The following is a 19473-nucleotide window of genomic DNA, read 5'->3' on the forward strand; positions in this document are numbered from 1 at the left end:
GCGAGGGCTCGTGCAAGCAGCATCCCTGCAAGGCCAGCGAGTGTGCAAGGCCGCGTGCAAGGCGCCAAGCGTGCGAGGCCCCGTGCAAGCAGCATCCCTGCAAAGCAGCATCCATGCAGGGACCCACATGAGAGGCATCCGTGCAAGGGAGCGAGCGTGCAAGGCCAGGAGCGTGCAAGGACCTGTGCAAGCAGCACCCCTGTGAGGCTGGCGAGCACGCAATGCCCCGGGCAAGGCTGGCGGCGTGCAAGGGCTTGTGCAAGCAGCACCCCTGCAAGGGCACGAGCGTGCAAGGCGCCGTGCGAGCAACGTCCCTGCAAGGCGGCATCCGTGCGGGGACACACGTGAGGAGCATCCGTGCAAGGAACCAAGCGTGCAAGGCCCCGTGCAAGGCTGGGAGCGTGCAAGGCCCCGTGCGAGCAGCACCCCTGCAAGGGTACGAGTGTGCAAGGTGCCGTGCAAGGGTACGAGCGTGCAGTGCCCTGTGCAAGGCTGGGGGCGTGCAAGGGCTCGTGCAAGCGGCACCCCTGCAAGGGGACGAGCGTGCAATGCCCCGTGCAAGGGTTCGAGCGTGCAAGGGCCTGTGCAAGCAGCACCCCTGCAAGGGTCCGAGCGTGCAAGGCACCGTGCAAGGGTCCGGGCGTGCAAGGGCTCATGCAAGCAGCACCCCTGCAAGGGTCCGAGCGTGCAAGGGCTCGTGCAAGCGGCACCCCTGCAAGGGTCCGAGCGTGCAAGGGCTCGTGCAAGCGGCACCCCTGCAAGGGTATGAGTGTGCAAGGGCTCGTGCAAGCGGCACCCCTGCAAGGGTCCGAGCGTGCAAGGGCTCGTGCAAGCGGCACCCCTGCAAGGGTATGAGTGTGCAAGGGCTCGTGCAAGCGGCACCCCTGCAAGGGCACGAGCGTGCAATGCCCCGTGCAAGGGCACGAGCGTGCAAGGGCCTGTGCAAGCAGCACCCCTGCAAGGGTCCGGGCGTGCAAGGGCTCGTGCAAGCAGCACCCCTGCAAGGGTACGAGCGTGCAAGGCGCCGTGCAAGGGCACGAGCGTGCAAGGGCCCGTGCAAGCGGCACCCCTGCAAGGGCACGAGCGTGCAAGCGGCACCCCTGCAAGGGTCCGGGCGTGCAAGGTGCCGTGCAAGGGCACGAGCGTGCAAGGCGCCGTGCAAGGCTGGGGGCGTGCAAGGGCCCGTGCAAGCGGCACCCCTGCAAGGGCACGAGCGTGCAAGGCGCCGTGCAAGGGTATGAGTGTGCAAGGGCTCGTGCAATGAGCACCCCTGCAAGGGCACGAGCGTGCAAGGGCTCGTGCAAGCGGCACCCCTGCAAGGGGACGAGCGTGCAATGCCCCGTGCAAGGGTTCGAGCGTGCAAGGGCCTGTGCAAGCAGCACCCCTGCAAGGGTCCGAGCGTGCAAGGCGCCGTGCAAGGGTACAAGTGTGCAAGGGCTCATGCAAGCAGCACCCCTGCAAGGGTTTGGGCGTGCAAGGGCTCGTGCAAGCAGCACCCCTGCAAGAGTACAAGCGTGCAATGCCCCGTGTAAGGGTCCAAGCGTGCAAGGGCCCGTGCAAGCGGCACCCCTGCAAGGGCACGAGCGTGCAAGGGCCCGTGCAAGGGCACGAGCGTGCAAGGGCTCGTGCAATGAGCACCCCTGCAAGGGCACGAGCGTGCAAGGCGCCGTGCAAGGCCGGCCGCGTGCAAGCCCCGCCCCCGCCCCCCGCCCCCCCTTTGCGCAGCCCCCTTTGCGCAGCCGCCCCCCTCCCCCCCCCCTCCCCTCCCCTCCCCCCGCCGCAGCCGCAGCCGCCGCCGCAGCCCCCGCGCGCCCGGGCCCCCCCCGCCCCCACCCCCGCGCGCCTGGGGCCCCCCCGCCCCCGCCCCCGCCCCCGCGCGCCCGGGGCCCCCCCGTCGCCCCCCTCCCCCCCCGCCCCTCGCCCTCCCTCCCCTCCCCCCCCGCCATGAAGGACCGGACCCAGGAGCTCCGCAGCGTGAGCGGGGGGGGGGGGGGGGGGGGGTATGGGGGCTATGGGGGCTATGGGGGCCATAGGGGGCTATAGGGGCTATGGGGGGCTATGGGGGCTATGGGGGCCATAGGGGGCTATAGGGGCTATGGGGGGCTATGGGGGCTATAGGGGCTATGGGGGCTATGGGGGTATGGGGGGCTATGGGGGTATGGGAGCTATGGGGGCTATGGGGGCTATAGGGGCCATGGGGGCTATGGGGGCTATGGGGGCTATGGGGGCTATAGGGGCTATGGGGGCTATGGGGGCTATAGGGGCTATGGGGGGCTATGGGGGCTATAGGGGGCTATAGGGGGCTATAGGGGCTATAGGGGCTATGGGGGCTATAGGGGCTATGGGGGGCTATGGGGGCTATAGGGGGCTATAGGGGGCTATAGGGGCTATAGGGGCTATGGGGGCTATAGGGGCTATGGGGGGCTATGGGGGCTATAGGGGGCTATAGGGGGCTATAGGGGCTATGGGGGGCTATGGGGGTATGGGGGCCATAGGGGGCTATGGGGGCTATAGGGGGCTATGGGGGCTATGGGGGTATGGGGGCTATGGGGGCTATGGGGGCTATAGGGGCTATGGGGGCTATAGGGGGCTATAGGGGGCTATAGGGGCTATAGGGGCTATGGGGGGCTATGGGGGCTATAGGGGGCTATGGGGGGCTATGGGGGCTATAGGGGGCCATGGGGGCTATGGGGGCTATGGGGGCTGTGGGGGGCTATAGGGGGCTATAGGGGGCTATAGGGGCTATAGGGGCTATAGGGGGCTATGGGGGCTATGGGGGCCATAGGGGGCTATAGGGGGCTATGGGGGCTATGGGGGCCATAGGGGGCTATAGGGGCCATGGGGGCTATGGGGGCTATAGGGGCTATGGGGGCCATGGGGGCTATAGGGGGCCATGGGGGGGCATGGGGGCTATAGGAGGCTATAGGCAGCTATAGGGGGCCATAGGGGGCCATAGGAGGCTATAGGGGCTGTAGGGGCCATAGGGGGCCATAGGGGGCTATAGGGGCCATGGGGGGCTATAGGGGGCCATAGGGGGCTATAGGAGGCTATAGGCAGCTATAGGGGGCCATAGGGGGCTATAGGGGCTATGGGGGCCATAGGGGGCTATAGGGGCTATGGGGGCTATAGGGGGCTATGGGGGCCATAGGGGGCCATAGGGGGCTATGGGGGCCATAGGGGGCTATGGGGGGCTATGGGGGCTATGGGGGCTGTGGGGGGCTATAGGGGGCTATAGGGGCTATAGGGGGCTATGGGGGCTATAGGGGCTGTGGGGGCTATAGGGGCTGTGGGGGCTATAGGGACTATAGGGGCTATAGGGGGCTATGGGGGCTATGGGGGGCTATAGGGGCTATAGGGGGCTATGGGAGCTATAGGGGGCTATAGGGGCCATGGGGGCTATAGGGGCTATAGGGGGCTATGGGGGCTATGGGGGCCATAGGGGGCTATAGGGGCCATGGGGGCTATGGGGGCTATAGGGGCTATGGGGGGCCATGGGGGCTATGGGGGCTATAGGGGCTATGGGGGCCATGGGGGCTATAGGGGGCCATGGGGGGGCATGGGGGCTATAGGAGGCTATAGGCAGCTATAGGGGGCCATAGGGGGCCATAGGAGGCTATAGGGGCTGTAGGGGCCATAGGGGGCCATAGGGGGCTATAGGGGCCATGGGGGGCTATAGGGGGCCATAGGGGGCTATAGGAGGCTATAGGCAGCTATAGGGGGCCATAGGGGGCTATAGGGGCTATAGGGGGCCATAGGGGGCCATAGGGGGCTATAGGGGCCATGGGGGGCTATAGGGGGCCATAGGGGGCTATAGGAGGCTATAGGCAGCTATAGGGGGCCATAGGGGGCTATAGGGGCTATAGGGGGCCATAGGGGGCCATGGGGGGCTGTGGGGTTCCATAGGGTGCCGTGGGGTGCAATGGGTGCTGTGGGGGCTATGGGGTGCCATAGGGTCCTATAGGTGTGCTAGGGGGGCTATAGGGGGCTATAGGGTGCCATAGGGTCCTATAGGTGTGCTAGGGGGGCTATAGGGGGCTATAAGGGGCTATAGGGGGCTATGGGGGCTATAGGAGGCTATAGGGGGCCATAAGGGACTTTGGGTGCCATGGGGGCTATGGGGTGCAAGGGGTGCTCTGGGGGCTGTGGGGTGCCATAGGGTCCTATAGGTGTGCTAGGGGGGCTATAGGAGGCTGTAGGGGGCTATAGGGTGCAATGGGGTGCTTTGGGTGCAGTGGGGTGGCATAGGGTGCAATAGGGCCCTATAGGGGGCTATGGGGGCTATAGGGGGCCATAGGGTGCTATGGGGTGCAAGGGATGCTAGGGGGCTGCAATGGGTGCTGTGGGGTGCATGGGGTGCTGTGGGTGCAGTGGGGTGCCATAGGGGGCTATAGGGTCCTATAGGGTCCTATGGAGGCTATAGTGTGCTATGGAGACTATAGGAAGCTATAGGGTGCTATGGAGACTATAGGGTGCAATGGGGGGCTACGGGGTGCATGGGATGCTGGGGGGCTGCAGTGGGTGCAATGGGTGCTGTGGGGTGCTATGGGGTGCAATAGGGTCCTATAGGGGGCTATGGGGGCTATAGGGGGCTATAGGGGGCTATAGGATGCTGTGGGGTGCGTGGGACGCTGGGGGGCTGCAGTGGGTGCTGTGGGGTGCTTTGGGTGCAATGGGGTGCCATAGGGTGCAGTAGGGTCCTATAGGGGATTATGGGGTGCAATAGGGTCCTATAGGGGGCTATGGGGGCTATAGGGGGCTATAGGAGGCTATGGGGTGCAATGGGGTCCTATGGGGGGCTATAGGGTGCAATGGGGTGCTATAGGGTGCAGGGGATGCTCGGGGGGGCTGCAGTGGGTGCAGTGGGGTGCAATAGGGTCCTATGGGGGCTATAGGGTGCAATGGGGTGCTATAGGGTGCAGGGGATGCTCAGGGGGGCTGCAGTGGGTGCAGTGGGGTGCAATAGGGTCCTATGGAGGCTATAGGGTGCAATGGGGTGCTATAGGGTGCAGGGGATGCTCAGGGGGGGCTGCAGTGGGTGCAGTGGGGTGCAATAGGGTCCTATGGAGGCTATAGGGTGCAATGGGGTGCTATAGGGTGCAGGGGATGCTCGGGGGGGCTGCAGTGGGTGCAGTGGGGTGCAATAGGGTCCTATGGAGGCTATAGGGTGCAATGGGGTGCTATAGGGTGCAGGGGATGCTCAGGGGGCTGCAGTGGGTGCAGTGGGGTGCAATAGGGTCCTATGGAGGCTATAGGGTGCAATGGGGTGCTATAGGGTGCAGGGGATGCTCGGGGGGGCTGCAGTGGGTGCAGTGGGGTGCAATAGGGTCCTATGGGGGCTATAGGGTGCAATGGGGTGCTATAGGATGCAGGGGATGCTCAGGGGGGCTGCAGTGGGTGCAGTGGGGTGCAATAGGGTCCTATGGAGGCTATAGGGTGCAATGGGGTGCTATAGGGTGCAGGGGATGCTCGGGGGGGCTGCAGTGGGTGCAGTGGGGTGCAATAGGGTCCTATGGGGGCTATAGGGTGCCATGGGGTGCAGGGGGGGCTGCAATGGGGCGCTGTGGGTGCTCTGGGGTGCAATAGGGCGCCACAGGGTGCTATGGGTGCAGTGGGGTGCTGGGGGTCCCGGGGGGGCCGCAGTGGGGTGCTGGGGCTGCAGTGGGCTGCAGTGGGGTGCTGCGGGTGCAATGGGTGCTGTGGGGTGCAATGGGGTGCTGTGGGTGCTGTGGGGTGCAGCAGAGCTTGCAAGAGGGTGCAATGGGTGCTGGGGGGTGCTATGGGGTGCTGTGGGTGCTGCGGGTGCTGTGGGGTGCAGCAGAGCTTGCAAGAGGGTGCAATGGGTGCTGGGGGGTGCTATGGGTGCTGGGGGGTGCTGGGGGTGCTGTGGTGCTGTGGGTGCTGCTGGACTGCAATGGGTGCTGTGGGGTGCAGCAGAACTTGCAATGGGGTGCTGTGGGGTGAGCAGAGCTTGCAAGAGGGTGCAACGGGTGCTGGGGGGTGCAATGCGGTGCTGTGGGGTGCAGCAGAGCTTGCAAGTGCATGGGTGCTGTGGGGTGCATGGGGTGCTGCGGGTGCTGTGGGGTGCTGCAGAGCTTGCAAGAGGGTGCAATGGGTGCAGTGGGGTGCTATGGGTGCTGTGGGTGCTGTGGGTGCTGTGGGGTGCCGAGTTGCAAGAGGGTGCAATGGGTGCTGGGGGTGCTAGGGTGCTGGGTGCTGTGGTGCAGGTGCAGGAGCTGCATGGGTGCTGTGGTGGCATGGGGTGCTGTGGGTGCTGTGGGGCTGCAGCTGCATGGCTGGTGCATGTGGGTGCTGTGGTGCAGAGCTGCATGGGGGTGCTGGGTGCGGGTCTGCAGAGCGGTGCTGTTGGTGCAATGGGTGCTGTGGGGTGCAATGGGGTACTGGGGGTGCAATGGGGTGCTGGGGGTGTGGGGTGCAGGAGAGCTTGCAAGAGGGTGCAATGGGTGCTGGGGGGTGCAATGGGTGCTGGGGGTGCAATGGGTGCCGTGGGGTGCAGCAGAGCTTGCAAGAGGGTGCAATGGGTGCTGGGGGATGCAATGGGGTGCTGTGGGTGCTGTGGGGTGCTGTGGGGTGCTGCAGAGCTTGTAAGAGGGTGCAACGGGTGCTGGGGGGTGCAATGGGTGCTGGGGGGTGCTATGGGGTGCTGTGGGTGCTGTGGGTGCTGTGGGGTGCAGCAGAGCTTGCAAGAGGGTGCAATGGGTGCTGGGGGGTGCAATGGGGTGCTGTGGGTGCTGTGGGGTGCTGTGGGGTGCTGCAGAGCTTGCAAGAGGGTGCAATGGGTGCTTGGGGGGTGCAATGGGTGCAATGGGCGCTGTGGGGTGCAACGGGGCGCTGTGGGGTGCCGTGGGGTGCAGCAGAACTTGCAATGGGGTGCTGTGGGGTGCAGCAGAGCTTGCAAGAGGGTGCAACGGGTGCTGGGGGGTGCAATGGGTGCTGTGGGGTGCAGCAGAGCTTGCAATGGGTGCTGTGGGGTGCCATGGGGTGCTGCGGGTGCTGTGGGGTGCAGCAGAGCTTGCAAGAGGGTGCAATGGGTGCAGTGGGGTGCTATGGGGTGCTGTGGGTGCTGGGGGTGCTGTGGGGTGCAGCAGAGCTTGCAAGAGGGTGCAATGGGTGCAGTGGGGTGCTATGGGGTGCTGTGGGTGCTGTGGGTGCTGTGGGGTGCTGCAGAGCTTGCAAGAGGGTGCAATGGGTGCTGGGGGGTGCAGTGGGTGCTGGGGGGTGCAATGGGGTGCTGGGGGGTGCTGCAGAGCTTGCAATAGGGCGCTGTGGGGTGCAGGGGAGGGCAGTGGGGTGCTGTGGGGCACAGTAGGTGGGCTCTGTGGGGCGCTATGGGGCGCTATGGGGCTCTATGGGGCGCTATGGGGCGCTGTGGGGCGCTATGGGGCTCTGTGGGGCGCTGTGGGGCGCTGTGGGGTGCAGTAGGTGGGCTCTATGGGGCGCTATGGGGCTCTATGGGGCTCTATGGGGCTCTGTGGGGTGCTATGGGGCTCTATGGGGCCCTATGGGGCGCTATGGGGCTCTATGGGGCTCTATGGGGCGCTATGGGGCTCTATGGGGCTCTATGGGGCTCTGTGGGGTGCTATGGGGCTCTATGGGGCTCTATGGGGCCCTATGGGGCTCTATGGGGCGCTATGGGGCTCTATGGGGCTCTGTGGGGCGCTATGGGGCTCTATGGGGCTCTATGGGGCTCTGTGGGGTGCTATGGGGCTCTATGGGGCTCTATGGGGCGCTATGGGGCTCTGTGGGGCGCTATGGGGCTCTATGGGGCTCTGTGGGGTGCTATGGGGCTCTATGGGGCTCTATGGGGCTCTATGGGGCGCTATGGGGCTCTATGGGGCTCTATGGGGCCCTATGGGGCTCTATGGGGCTCTATGGGGCGCTATGGGGCATGGTGACACGTGGGGGGCGCGTGCGGGGGCTCCCCGGCCCCTGGGTCCCCGCAAGGGGCGGGGCCTCCGCCAGGGGATCACCCCCAGCTCAGCCAATCGGCTGCGGGGATCCCTCCAGTGGCACCGCCCCCCACACCCCCCCCCCCCGGCGGCCAATGAGCTGCCGGGAGAGCCGCTGCATGCAAATGAGCGTGGGGAGTGGCAGGGAGCCGGCAGCCAATCAGGAGGCAGCATGGGGGGGTCTTTATGCAAATCAGGCATGGCGGGAGCCAATGGCGTGAGGGTGGGCTGTGGTGCAGGGGTGGGGCTATGCAAATGAGCCCCCCCGCCAGAGGGGATATGCAAATGAGCCGGGCAGGTTAATGGAAAGGCAGGTGGGGGCGGGCACCTGTATGCAAATGAGCCGGGGCCAGGCAGCCAATCAGAAGGGGCAGCGGCGGGGAAGGATCAGGCCACGCAGATGAGTCACGGCCCTCGGCCAATCACGGGGCGCCCGCGCTCCGGGGCGGCCAACGGCCTTCGCCCTTCACCCCCCGCCCCCCCCCTCCCTTTATGCAAATGAGGCGGGGTGGGCGCAGCCAATGGGCGGGAGGCGGCGAGGGCGGGGCCGCGCCCCGCCCCGGCCCCGCCCCGCTGAGCCCCGCCCCCGCAGGCCAAGGACAGCGACGATGAGGAGGAGGTCGTCCACGTCGACCGCGACCACTTCATGGACGAGTTCTTCGAGCAGGTCGCGCCCCGCGCGGACCCCGCAGGGGCCCCGGCCCCTATGGGGACCCCCGGCCCCTATGGGGACCCCCCGACCCCCTATAGGGACCCCAGCCCCCTATAGGGACCCCCCCGGCCCCAATGGGGACCCCCGGCCCCTATGGGGACCCCCCCGACCCCTATAGAGCCCCCAGAGCCCCTATAGGGACCCCCTGACCCCCTATAGGGACCCCCTGACTCCTATAGGGACCCCCCCCGACCCCTATAAAGCCCCCAGAGCCCCTATAGGGACCCCCCGACCCCCTATGGGGACCCCCGACCCCTATGGGGACCCCCGGCCCCTATAGGGACCCCCTGACCCCCTATGGGGACCCCCGACACCCTATAGGGACCCCAGAGCCCCTATAGGGACCCTCGACCCTCTATAGGGACCCCCCGACCCCCTATAGGGACCCCAGCCCCCTATAGGGACCCCAGAGCCCCTATAGAGACCCCCTGACCCCTATAGGGACCCCCGACCCCCTATGGGGACCTCCCAACCCCTATAGGGACCGCCTGACCCCTTATAGGGACCCCCGACCCCTATAGAGCCCCCAGACACCCTATAGGAATGCCCCGACCCCCTATAGGAACCCCCCGACCCCTATAGCGACTCCCTGGCCCCCTATAGGGACCCCCCGCTCCCCTATAGGGACCCCAGAGCCCCTATAGGAATGCCCCGACCCCCTATACGGATGCCCTGACCTCTTATAGGGACCTCCCAACCCCTATAGGAACCCCCCGACCCCTATAGGGACTGCCTGGCCCCCTATAGGGACCTCCCGACCCCCTATAGGGACCCCCAGAGCCCCTATAGGGACCTCTCGACCCCTATAGGGACCCCCGACCCCCTATAGAGCCCCCAGACACCCTATAGGATCCCCCTGACCCCTATAGGGACCCCCGGCCCCCTATAGGAACCCCCCGACCCCCTATAGGGACCCCAGAGCCCCTATAGGGACCTCCCAACCCCTATAGGACCCCCCCAACCCCCTATAGGGACTTCCCAACCCCTATAGGGACCCCCGGCCCCTATAGGGACCCCCCCAACCCCCTATAGGGACCCCAGAGCCCCTCCAGGACCCCCCAACCCCATACAGGAACCCCTCAGTCTCCTATAGGAACACCCCAACCCCCTGTAGGACCCTCCCGACCCCTATAGGAACCCCTCGACCCCCTGTAGAGCCCCCAGACACCCTATAGGAACCCCCTGACCCCTATAGGGACCCCCGGCCCCCTATAGGAACCCCCCGACCCCCTATAGGAACCCCCAGAGCCCCTATAGGAACCTGCCGACCCGTATAGGAACCCCCCAACCCCCTGTAGGAACCCCTGACCCCCTGTAGGAACCCCCTGGCCCCTTGTAGGAATGCCCCGACCCCTATAGGAACCCTCATATCCCCTATAGGAACCCCCAGATCCCCTATAGGAACCCCCAGACACTCTGTAGGGCCCCCAGGCCCCCTATGGGGCCCCCCAGACCCCTATAGAGCCCCCAGACCCCCTATGGGGCCAAAGACCCCCTATAGAGCTTCCAGACCCACTACAGGACCCCCCAGGCACCCTATCGAGCCCCCAGAGCCCCTATGGGGCCAAAGACCCCCTATAGAGCTCCCAGACAACCTATAGAGCCTGCAGAGCCCCTATAGGACCCTGCAGACCCCCTATGGGGCCAAAGACGCCCCCCCCCCAGACCCTATATGACCTCCTCCAGACCCTACATGGACCCTATAGAGCCCCCAGATCCCTATGGGGCCCAAGACTCCTGCCAGGCCTTACACGGAGCCTATAGAGCTCCCTCATCCCCCTATAGGGCTGAGACACCCCCAGACCCCCCCTATAGGACCCGTCAACCCACCCCCGGGCCATACAGGGGGCTGCATACGCACCCCCACGTGCCTGTCCCCATATGTCCCCCCATACGTCCCCCCATACGTCCCCCCCATACGTCCCCCCCATACGTCCCCCCCATACGTCCCCCCCATACGCCCCCCCATACGTCCCTCCATACGTCCCCCCCCCATACGTCCCCCCATACGTCCCTCCATATGTCCCCCCATACGTCCCCCCATACGTCCCCCCCATACGTCCCCCCCATACGTCCCCCCCATACGTCCCTCCATACGTCCCCCCATACGCCCCCCCATACGTCCCCCCCCATACGTCCCCCCCATACGTCCCCCCCATACGCCCCTCCATACGTCCCCCCCATACGTCCCCCCCATACGTCCCCCCCATACGTCCCCCCATACGTCCCCCCATACGCCCCCCATACGTCCCCCCATACGTCCCCCCATACGCCCCCCCATACGTCCCCCCATACGTCCCCCCATACGCCCCCCATACGTCCCCCCCATACGCCCCCCCATACGTCCCCCCATACGCCCCTCCATACGCCCCCCCATACGCCCCCCCATACGCCCCTCCATACGCCCCCCCCATACGCCCCCCCATACGTCCCCCCCATACGCCCCCCCCATACGCCCCCCCCATACGTCCCCCCCATACGCCCCCCCCCATACGCCCGCGACGCCTCCCCGACACATGCCCCCGCCCGTCCGTCGCGCCTGCCCCCTATGTCCCCCATACGGGCTCCGTACGGGGCTCGCGGCTTCCTATGTCCCCGTGACCCCCGTGGTGCCCCCCGTGACCCCCCCGTGACCCCCCGTGACCCCCCCGTGACCCCCCCGTGACCCCCCCGTGACCCCCCCGTGCCCCCCCGCAGGTGGAGGAGATCCGGGGCTGCATCGAGAAGCTGTCGGAGGACGTGGAGCAGGTGAAGAAGCAGCACAGCGCCATCCTGGCCGCCCCCAACCCCGACGAGAGTGAGCGGGGGGACGGGGGGCGGGGGGACACGGGGACACGGTGGGGACCCGGGGGGCGGGGGGACACCAGGGACACCATGGGGACACGGGGGGCGGGGGGACACGGGGACACGGTGGGGACACGGGGGGCGGGGGGACACCAGGGACACCATGGGGACACGGGGGGCGGGGGGACACGGGGACACGGTGGGGACACGGGGGGCGGGGGGACACCAGGAGCTGGGGACACGGTGAGGGACACGGGGGGCGGGGGGACACCAGGGACACCATGGGGACACGGGGGGTGGGGGGACACCAGGAGCTGGGGACACCATGGGGACACGTGGGATGGAGGGACACCAGGGACACGGTGAGGGACACGTGGGATGGAGGGACACCAGGAGATGGGGACACCGTGGGGACACGGGGGATGGAGGGACACCAGGGACAGCGTGGGGACACGTGGGATGGAGGGACACCAGGAGCTGGGGACACGGTGAGGGACACGGGGGATGGAGGGACACCAGGGACAGCGTGGGGACACGTGGGATGGAGGGACACCAGGAGCTGGGGACACGGTGAGGGACACGTGGGATGGAGGGACACCAGGGACACGGTGAGGGACACGTGGGATGGAGGGACACCAGGGACACCCTGGGGACACGTGGGATGGAGGGACACCAGGAGATGGGGACACCGTGGGGACACGTGGGATGGAGGGACACCAGGGACACGGTGAGGGACACGGGGGATGGAGGGACACCAGGAGCTGGGGACACCGTGGGGACACGGGGGATGGAGGGACACCAGGGACAGCGTGGGGACACGTGGGATGGAGGGACACCAGGGACACGGTGAGGGACACGGGGGATGGAGGGACACCAGGGACACGGTGAGGGACACGTGGGATGGAGGGACACCAGGAGATGGGGACACCATGGGGACACGTGGGATGGAGGGACACCAGGGACACGGTGAGGGACACGTGGGATGGAGGGACACCAGGAGCTGGGGACACGGTGAGGGACACGTGGGATGGAGGGACACCAGGAGATGGGGACACGGTGAGGGACACGTGGGATGGAGGGACACCAGGGACACCCTGGGGACACGTGGGATGGAGGGACACCAGGAGATGGGGACACCGTGGGGACACGGGGGATGGAGGGACACCAGGGACAGCGTGGGGACACGGGGGATGGAGGGACACCAGGAGCTGGGGACACGGTGAGGGACACGTGGGATGGAGGGACACCAGGAGATGGGGACACCGTGGGGACACGGGGGATGGAGGGACACCAGGGACAGCGTGGGGACACGGGGGATGGAGGGACACCAGGAGCTGGGGACACGGTGAGGGACACGTGGGATGGAGGGACACCAGGAGATGGGGACACCGTGGGGACACGGGGGATGGAGGGACACCAGGGACAGCGTGGGGACACGGGGGATGGAGGGACACCAGGAGCTGGGGACACGGTGAGGGACACGTGGGATGGAGGGACACCAGGAGATGGGGACACCGTGGGGACACGGGGGATGGAGGGACACCAGGGACAGCGTGGGGACACGGGGGATGGAGGGACACCAGGAGCTGGGGACACCGTGGGGACACGTGGGATGGAGGGACACCAGGGACACGGTGAGGGACACGGGGGATGGAGGGACACCAGGAGCTGGGGACACGGTGAGGGACACGTGGGATGGAGGGACACCAGGAGATGGGGACACCGTGGGGACACGTGGGATGGAGGGACACCAGGGACACGGTGAGGGACACGGGGGATGGAGGGACACCAGGAGATGGGGACACCGTGGGGACACGGGGGATGGAGGGACACCAGGGACACGGTGAGGGACACGGGGGATGGAGGGACACCAGGGACAGTGTGGGGACACGGGGGATGGAGGGACACCAGGGACACCGTGGAGGGAAAGCGGGGGGTGACGCCGGGGGGTGACACCGGGGGGTGACGCCGGGGGGGTGACGTATCCCCCTCCCCCAGAGACGAAGCAGGAGCTGGAGGACCTCACGGCCGACATCAAGAAGACGGCGAACAAAGTCCGCTCCAAGTTGAAAGGTGACCTCGCGGCGGCCATCTCGCGGGGGGCGGCCATCTCGCGGGGGGCGGCCATCGCGGGGGGGGCGGCCATCTCGCGGGGGGCGGCCATCTCGCGGGGGGCGGCCATCGCGGGGGGGGGCGGCCATCGCGGGGGGGGGTTCTGCACACCGGCGGTGGCCACCTTGGGCGGGGAGGGGGTGGCCAACCCCGCCCCGGGGGAGGTCAGTGACGGAGGACGGGGTCGCGCCGTCCTCTCCTGCAGCCATCGAGCAGAGCATCGAGCAGGAGGAAGGGCTGAACCGCTCCTCGGCCGACCTCCGCATCCGGAAAACGCAGGTATCCCTCCTCCCCACCGCCCTTCCTCCTCCTCCTCCTCCTCCTCGGCGGCGGCGGCCGCCGGCGCGAGGGCCCTCGCCCACGCCGCGCCCCCCTTCCCCCCGCGCCCCCAGCACTCGACGCTGTCCCGCAAGTTCGTGGAGGTGATGACGGAGTACAACGCCACCCAGTCCAAGTACCGCGACCGCTGCAAGGACAGGATCCAGCGGCAGCTGGAGATCAGTAGGTCGCGGGGGGCGGGGCCGGGGCGCGGCGGAGGAGACGCCGCGGGCTGGGGGTGGGGGGGCGCCACCCACCGCCACCTCCCCTCTCTCCGCAGCCGGCCGGACCACCACCAACGAGGAGCTGGAGGACATGCTGGAGAGCGGGAAGCTGGCCATCTTCACGGATGACGTACGTGAGGCCTCTCCGCCCGCCAGCACCCAATGGGGTACCCGGAACCCAACGAGCCCTGCGCGGGGGCCGATGGGACGCCCCGAACGCCTGCGTCCCTTGAAAACCAGGAGGTCCCCTGGGGCCTTTTCAGGGACCTGGTGCCCATTGGGTCACCCGGAACCCGTTGGGTCACCTAGAACCCAAGGAGACGCCCCCAAATCATCGCACGACCTAGGAACCGTTGCCTATGACCTGCTGGGGGACCTGCAGCCCCATTGGACGGTCTCCGGCCCAAGCAGCCCCGCCCTACGCTCCCAGCTGCCTCTCCTCTCTCCTCCCAGATCAAAATGGACTCGCAGATGACCAAACAGGCCCTGAACGAGATCGAGACGCGACACAACGAGATCATCAAGCTGGAAACGAGCATCCGGGAGCTGCACGACATGTTTGTGGACATGGCGATGCTGGTGGAGAGCCAGGTACGGGGGGGAGGGGCGGAGGGAGGGCTTGGACCCGCCCGCCTTGGGGTCGAGGACCCGCACAAAGCCCCCAGCGAGGTACCGGATCCCGTGGATCCCTCCCTCCCACGGAGAAACAAAATGTGAGGGATCGCTGGGTCACCTAGACTCCGTCGAAACTTCTGGAGCCCATGGGGTCACCTAGAACCCATGATCAAAAGCTCTCAAGCCCACCAAGAGACCATTGGGTCACCTAGAACCCTCCAAAAAATATATTTAGGGCTCATTGGCTCACCTCGACGCCATCGAAAGCACTCGAGCCCACCAAGGGTCATCTAGAACCCACCAAAAGCCATTACCAGGGCTCATTGGCTCACCTAGATGCCATCGAAAGCTCCGGAGCCCACCAAGGGTCATCTAGAACCCCCCAAAAGCCATTACCAGGGCTCATTGGCTCGCCTAGATGCCATCGAAAGCTCCGGAGCCCACCAAGGGTCATCTAGAACCCCCCAAAAGCCATTATCAGGGCTCATTGGCTCGCCTAGACGCCACCGAAAGCTCTGGAGCCCACCAAGGGTCATCTAGAACCCCCCAAAAGCCATTACCAGGGCTCACTGGCTCACCTAGATGCCATCGAAAGCTTGGGAGCCCACCAAGGGTCATCTAGAACCCCCCAAAAGCCATTACCAGGGCTCATTGGCTCACCTCGATGCCATCGAAAGCTTGGGAGCCCACCAAGGGTCATCTAGAACCCCCCAAAAGCCATTACCAGGGCTCATTGGCTCGCCTAGATGCCATCGAAAGCTTGGGAGCCCACCAAGGGTCATCTAGAACCCCCCAAAAGCCATTACTAGGGTTCACTGGCTCACCTAGATGCCATCGAAAGCTCCGGAGCCCACCAAGGGTCATCTAGAACCCCCCAAAAGCCATTATCAGGGCTCATTGGCTCGCCTAGACGCCACCGAAAGCTCTGGAGCCCACCAAGGGTCATCTAGAACCCCCCAAAAGCCATTACTAGGGCTCACTGGCTCGCCTAGATGCCATCGAAAGCTCTGGAGCCCACCAAGGGTCATCTAGAACCCCCCAAAAGCCATTATCAGGGCTCATTGGCTCGCCTAGATGCCATCGAAAGCTTGGGAGCCCACCAAGGGTCATCTAGAACCCCCCAAAAGCCAGGGTGCAGCTCAGGGTTGGGCTCTGGCTTTTCAGGGCGAGATGATCGACCGCATCGAGTACAACGTGGAGCACTCGGTCGACTACGTGGAACGGGCCGTGTCGGACACCAAAAAAGCCGTAAAGTACCAGAGCAAAGCCCGGAGGGTGAGTGATGGGGTGGGGTGGGCCGGGAGCCCGGGCGCCTGGGTCCTCAGCGCAGGGGGGGGCTTCTCCCGCTCCGTAACGCTCCTCTCTTCTCTCCTCTCTCCTCCCCGCGCTGCCCGGACGTCATTTTTTTTTGGGGGTAACGTAGAAGAAAATTATGATCATAATTTGTTGCGTGGTGCTGGGGGTGGTCTTGGCCTCCTCCATCGGGGGCACGTTGGGCTTGTAGGGCCCCCGGCGCGCCCCCGCGGCAGCGATTCACGCCCCCCTCTCCTCCTTGCCCCCGCCCCCCGGTAACGAGAATAACCACATAAGCGAGAATAAGAATAAATTAAGAGACAATTGTTCATGCGAACGGACATAACAGCACGTGGTCCAATCACCCGCCGCCCCCGCGGACCAGAGCGGCCCGGCCCGGCCCCCGGGGCCGGCAAATCTAAGCGGCTCGTCGGCCTCCATCCATCCCATCATCCCGCTCCCCAGATGCCCGGGTCCTCCCCACTTCTCCTCGTTTCGCCCCGCTCCCAGAACCCCCGCCACCCCCATCTCCCATCCATGCGCTGTGCTTGGGGGGGGCGCCCGGGGGGCAGGGGGCGGCCCTAGAGGGGGGCTGGGGAGGGGCAGAGGGGTCAAGGGGGGCCCCGGGGCTGGGGTCAGGGTGAGCTGAGAAGGGGGGGGCCCCGGGGTGGGGTGGACGCTCAAGAGGGGTCACGGGTTGGCCTGGGTTGACCTTTGGGAGCGATTATGGGGGCAGTTGGGTCGGGCTGACCCCAGAGAGGGGTCATGGGTCAAGCTGACCCTAAAGACAGGCCCACGGGTCGGGGTCAACCCTAAAGAGGGGCCGCGGGTCGGGTTTGGAGGCCCCGAGGGAAGGATTTGGGGCGGGGTTGGCCTCAGACGGGGGCCATGGGTCACGTTGACCCTAGAGAGGGGTCGGGGGTCAGCCTGGTTTGACTGTAGGGAGCAGTCAGGGGTCGGGTTGACCCTAGAGAGGGGTCGGGGGTCGGGTTAGGAAGACCCTAGAGAGGGGTCAGGGGCTGGGTTGACCCTAGAGAGGGGTCAGGGGTCGGGTTGACCCCAGAGAGGGGTCGGGGGCCGGGTTAGGAAGACCCTAGAGAAGGGTCAGGGGTCGGGTTGACCCCAGAGAGGGGTTGGGGGTCGGGTTGACCCCAGAGAGGGGTCGGGGGCCGGGTTAGGAAGACCCCAGAGAGGGGTCAGGGGTCGGGGGCCGGGTTAGGAAGACCCTAGAGAAGGACCATGGGGGGCTTGGTTGGGGTGGCCCCGGCGAGGGGCAGCCCGGCCCCGGGGGGGCTCACGGGAGGCCCCCGGGGGGGGTCAGGGGCCAGGCTGCCCCGTGGAGAGGCTGATGGGTAGGGCTGGGCTGAGCCGCCCGGGGCGGGGGGGGAGGGCCTCCCCCGCTGCTCCCTGGTCCTGGGGGGGTCATCGGGGGCTTCCATGGCGGGCAGGGGTGACTCTAGCCCATTCCCACCGCGCATCTGAGGTGACGTCATTACCCGCCCGACTAACCTGCTAACCACCCATCTAAGCAGCTAACCGCCACCCATCCAGCCTGCTAACCGACCAGTTAACCAACCACCCGACCAGGTAACCGCCGCCCATCCACCCAGATAACCCATCCAGTTAACTGCCCACCCCACCAGCTGACCAAACGCTCATCCAACCAGCTAACCACCCACCCACCTAACCAAATACCCATCCGGATGGCTAACCAATCGCCTAACCATCCACCCAACCAGCTAACCAGCCACCCATCCAACCAGCTAACCAATCACTCAAACAGCTAACCGCTCATCCAGCTAGCTAACCAGTCGCTCAACCAGCTAACCAACCGCCCAGCCAGCTACCCGCCACCCATCCAACCAGCTAACCACCCACCCACCCAAACAACTAACCAACCACCCACCCAAACAGCTAAGCAACCAACCAGCTAACTACTGCCCACCCAGTCAGCTAACCAACCGGCCAAGCACCCAACTAACCAGCTAACTACCCACCTGACCAGCTAACAGCCCATCTGACCACCCATCTAACTGCCAGCCATCCAACCAGCTAACCAACCGACCACCTAACTAACCTGCTAACTGCCAGCCAGCTAACCAACCCATCGCCCAGCTAACCAACCGGCCCATTGCGCAGCTAACCGGCTAACCAACCCATCGCCCAGCTAACCAACCCATCGCCCAGCTAACCAACCCATCGCCCAGCTAACCAGCTAACCAACCCATTGCCCAGCTAACCAACCAGCCCATTACGCAGCTAACCAGCCCATCGCCCAGCTAACCAACCGGCCCATTGCGCAGCTAACCGGCTAACCAACCCATTGCCCAGCTAACCAACCGGCCCATTGCGCAGCTAACCAGCTAACCAACCCATCGCCCAGCTAACCAACCAGCCGATCACCCAGCCAACCACCCATCTGGCTTACCGCCCCCCAACTAACCAACCGCCCCCCCAACCAGCTAACTACCCACCCGCCCAGCCGGCCCGTCACCCGCCCGCCCAACCCACCAACTGCCCGACAGCTCAGCCTCCTGCCCAATCACCCGCTGCCCCAACTGGCCAATCAGCCACTTGCCCACCTGCCCAGCCAACCAGCCAACTGCTCCTCCAAGCACCTGACCAACCACGACTTAGCCACCGCCCACCCGCTGGCCTGACTCAGCAACCAGTCACCCGCCCAACCACCCCACTGGTGACCCAACCACCCCACTGGTGACCCAACCACCCCGTCACCCGCCCAACCACCCCACTGGTGACCCAACCACCCCGTCACCCGCCCAATGACCCCATTGACAACCCAACCACCTCATTGACAACCCAACCACCCCACTGGTGACCCAACCACCCCACTGGTGACCCAACCACCCCGTCACCTGCCCAACCACCCCACTGGTGACCCAACCACCCCGTCACCCGCCCAACCACCCCACTGGTGACCCAACCACCCCGTCACCCGCCCAATGACCCCATTGACAACCCAACCACCTCATTGACAACCCAACCACCCCACTGGTGACCCAACCACCCCGTCAACCGCCCAACCACCCCATCAACCGCCCACCTACCCCATTGACAACCCAACCACCCCACTGGTGACCCAACCACCCCACTGGTGACCCAACCACCCCGTCAACCGCCCAACCACCCCGTCAACCGCCCAATGACCCCATTGACAACCCAACCACCTCATTGACAACCCAACCACCCCACTGGTGACCCAACCACCCCGTCACCCGCCCAACCACCCCATCAACCGCCCACCTACCCCATTGACAACCCAACCACCCCACTGGTGACCCAACCACCCCACTGGTGACCCAACCACCCCGTCAACCGCCCAACTACCCCCCTCGATGACCCAACAGCGTCCCCAACCACCCGACCACCCCGCCAATGAACCAAGCACCCTGTCAAGCGCCCAGCCACCCCCTCGATGACCCAACAG

At 65.9% G+C, this 19473-nt stretch overlaps 1 protein-coding gene across 1 annotated transcript; it reads left to right on the forward strand.

Annotated features, from left to right (window-relative positions):
- Nucleotides 1–1944: 1944 nt before the first annotated feature.
- STX1B (syntaxin 1B) lies at nucleotides 1945–16319 on the forward strand (the record flags this gene model as incomplete). The annotated part of the gene is made up of 10 exons (XM_082334288.1): nucleotides 1945–1974; nucleotides 8560–8634; nucleotides 11377–11476; nucleotides 13462–13536; nucleotides 13781–13854; nucleotides 13968–14076; nucleotides 14174–14247; nucleotides 14571–14708; nucleotides 15897–16007; nucleotides 16156–16319. 10 exons carry the CDS (start codon nucleotides 1945–1947, stop codon nucleotides 16234–16236), a joined length of 867 nt encoding a protein of 288 aa, XP_082190414.1. The 3' UTR covers nucleotides 16237–16319.
- Between the last annotated feature and the right edge of the window lie 3154 nt (nucleotides 16320–19473).

This window comes from Platalea leucorodia, assembly GCF_965183815.1.
Source record: "Platalea leucorodia genome assembly, chromosome: 32".
Taxonomy (NCBI): domain Eukaryota; kingdom Metazoa; phylum Chordata; class Aves; order Pelecaniformes; family Threskiornithidae; genus Platalea; species Platalea leucorodia.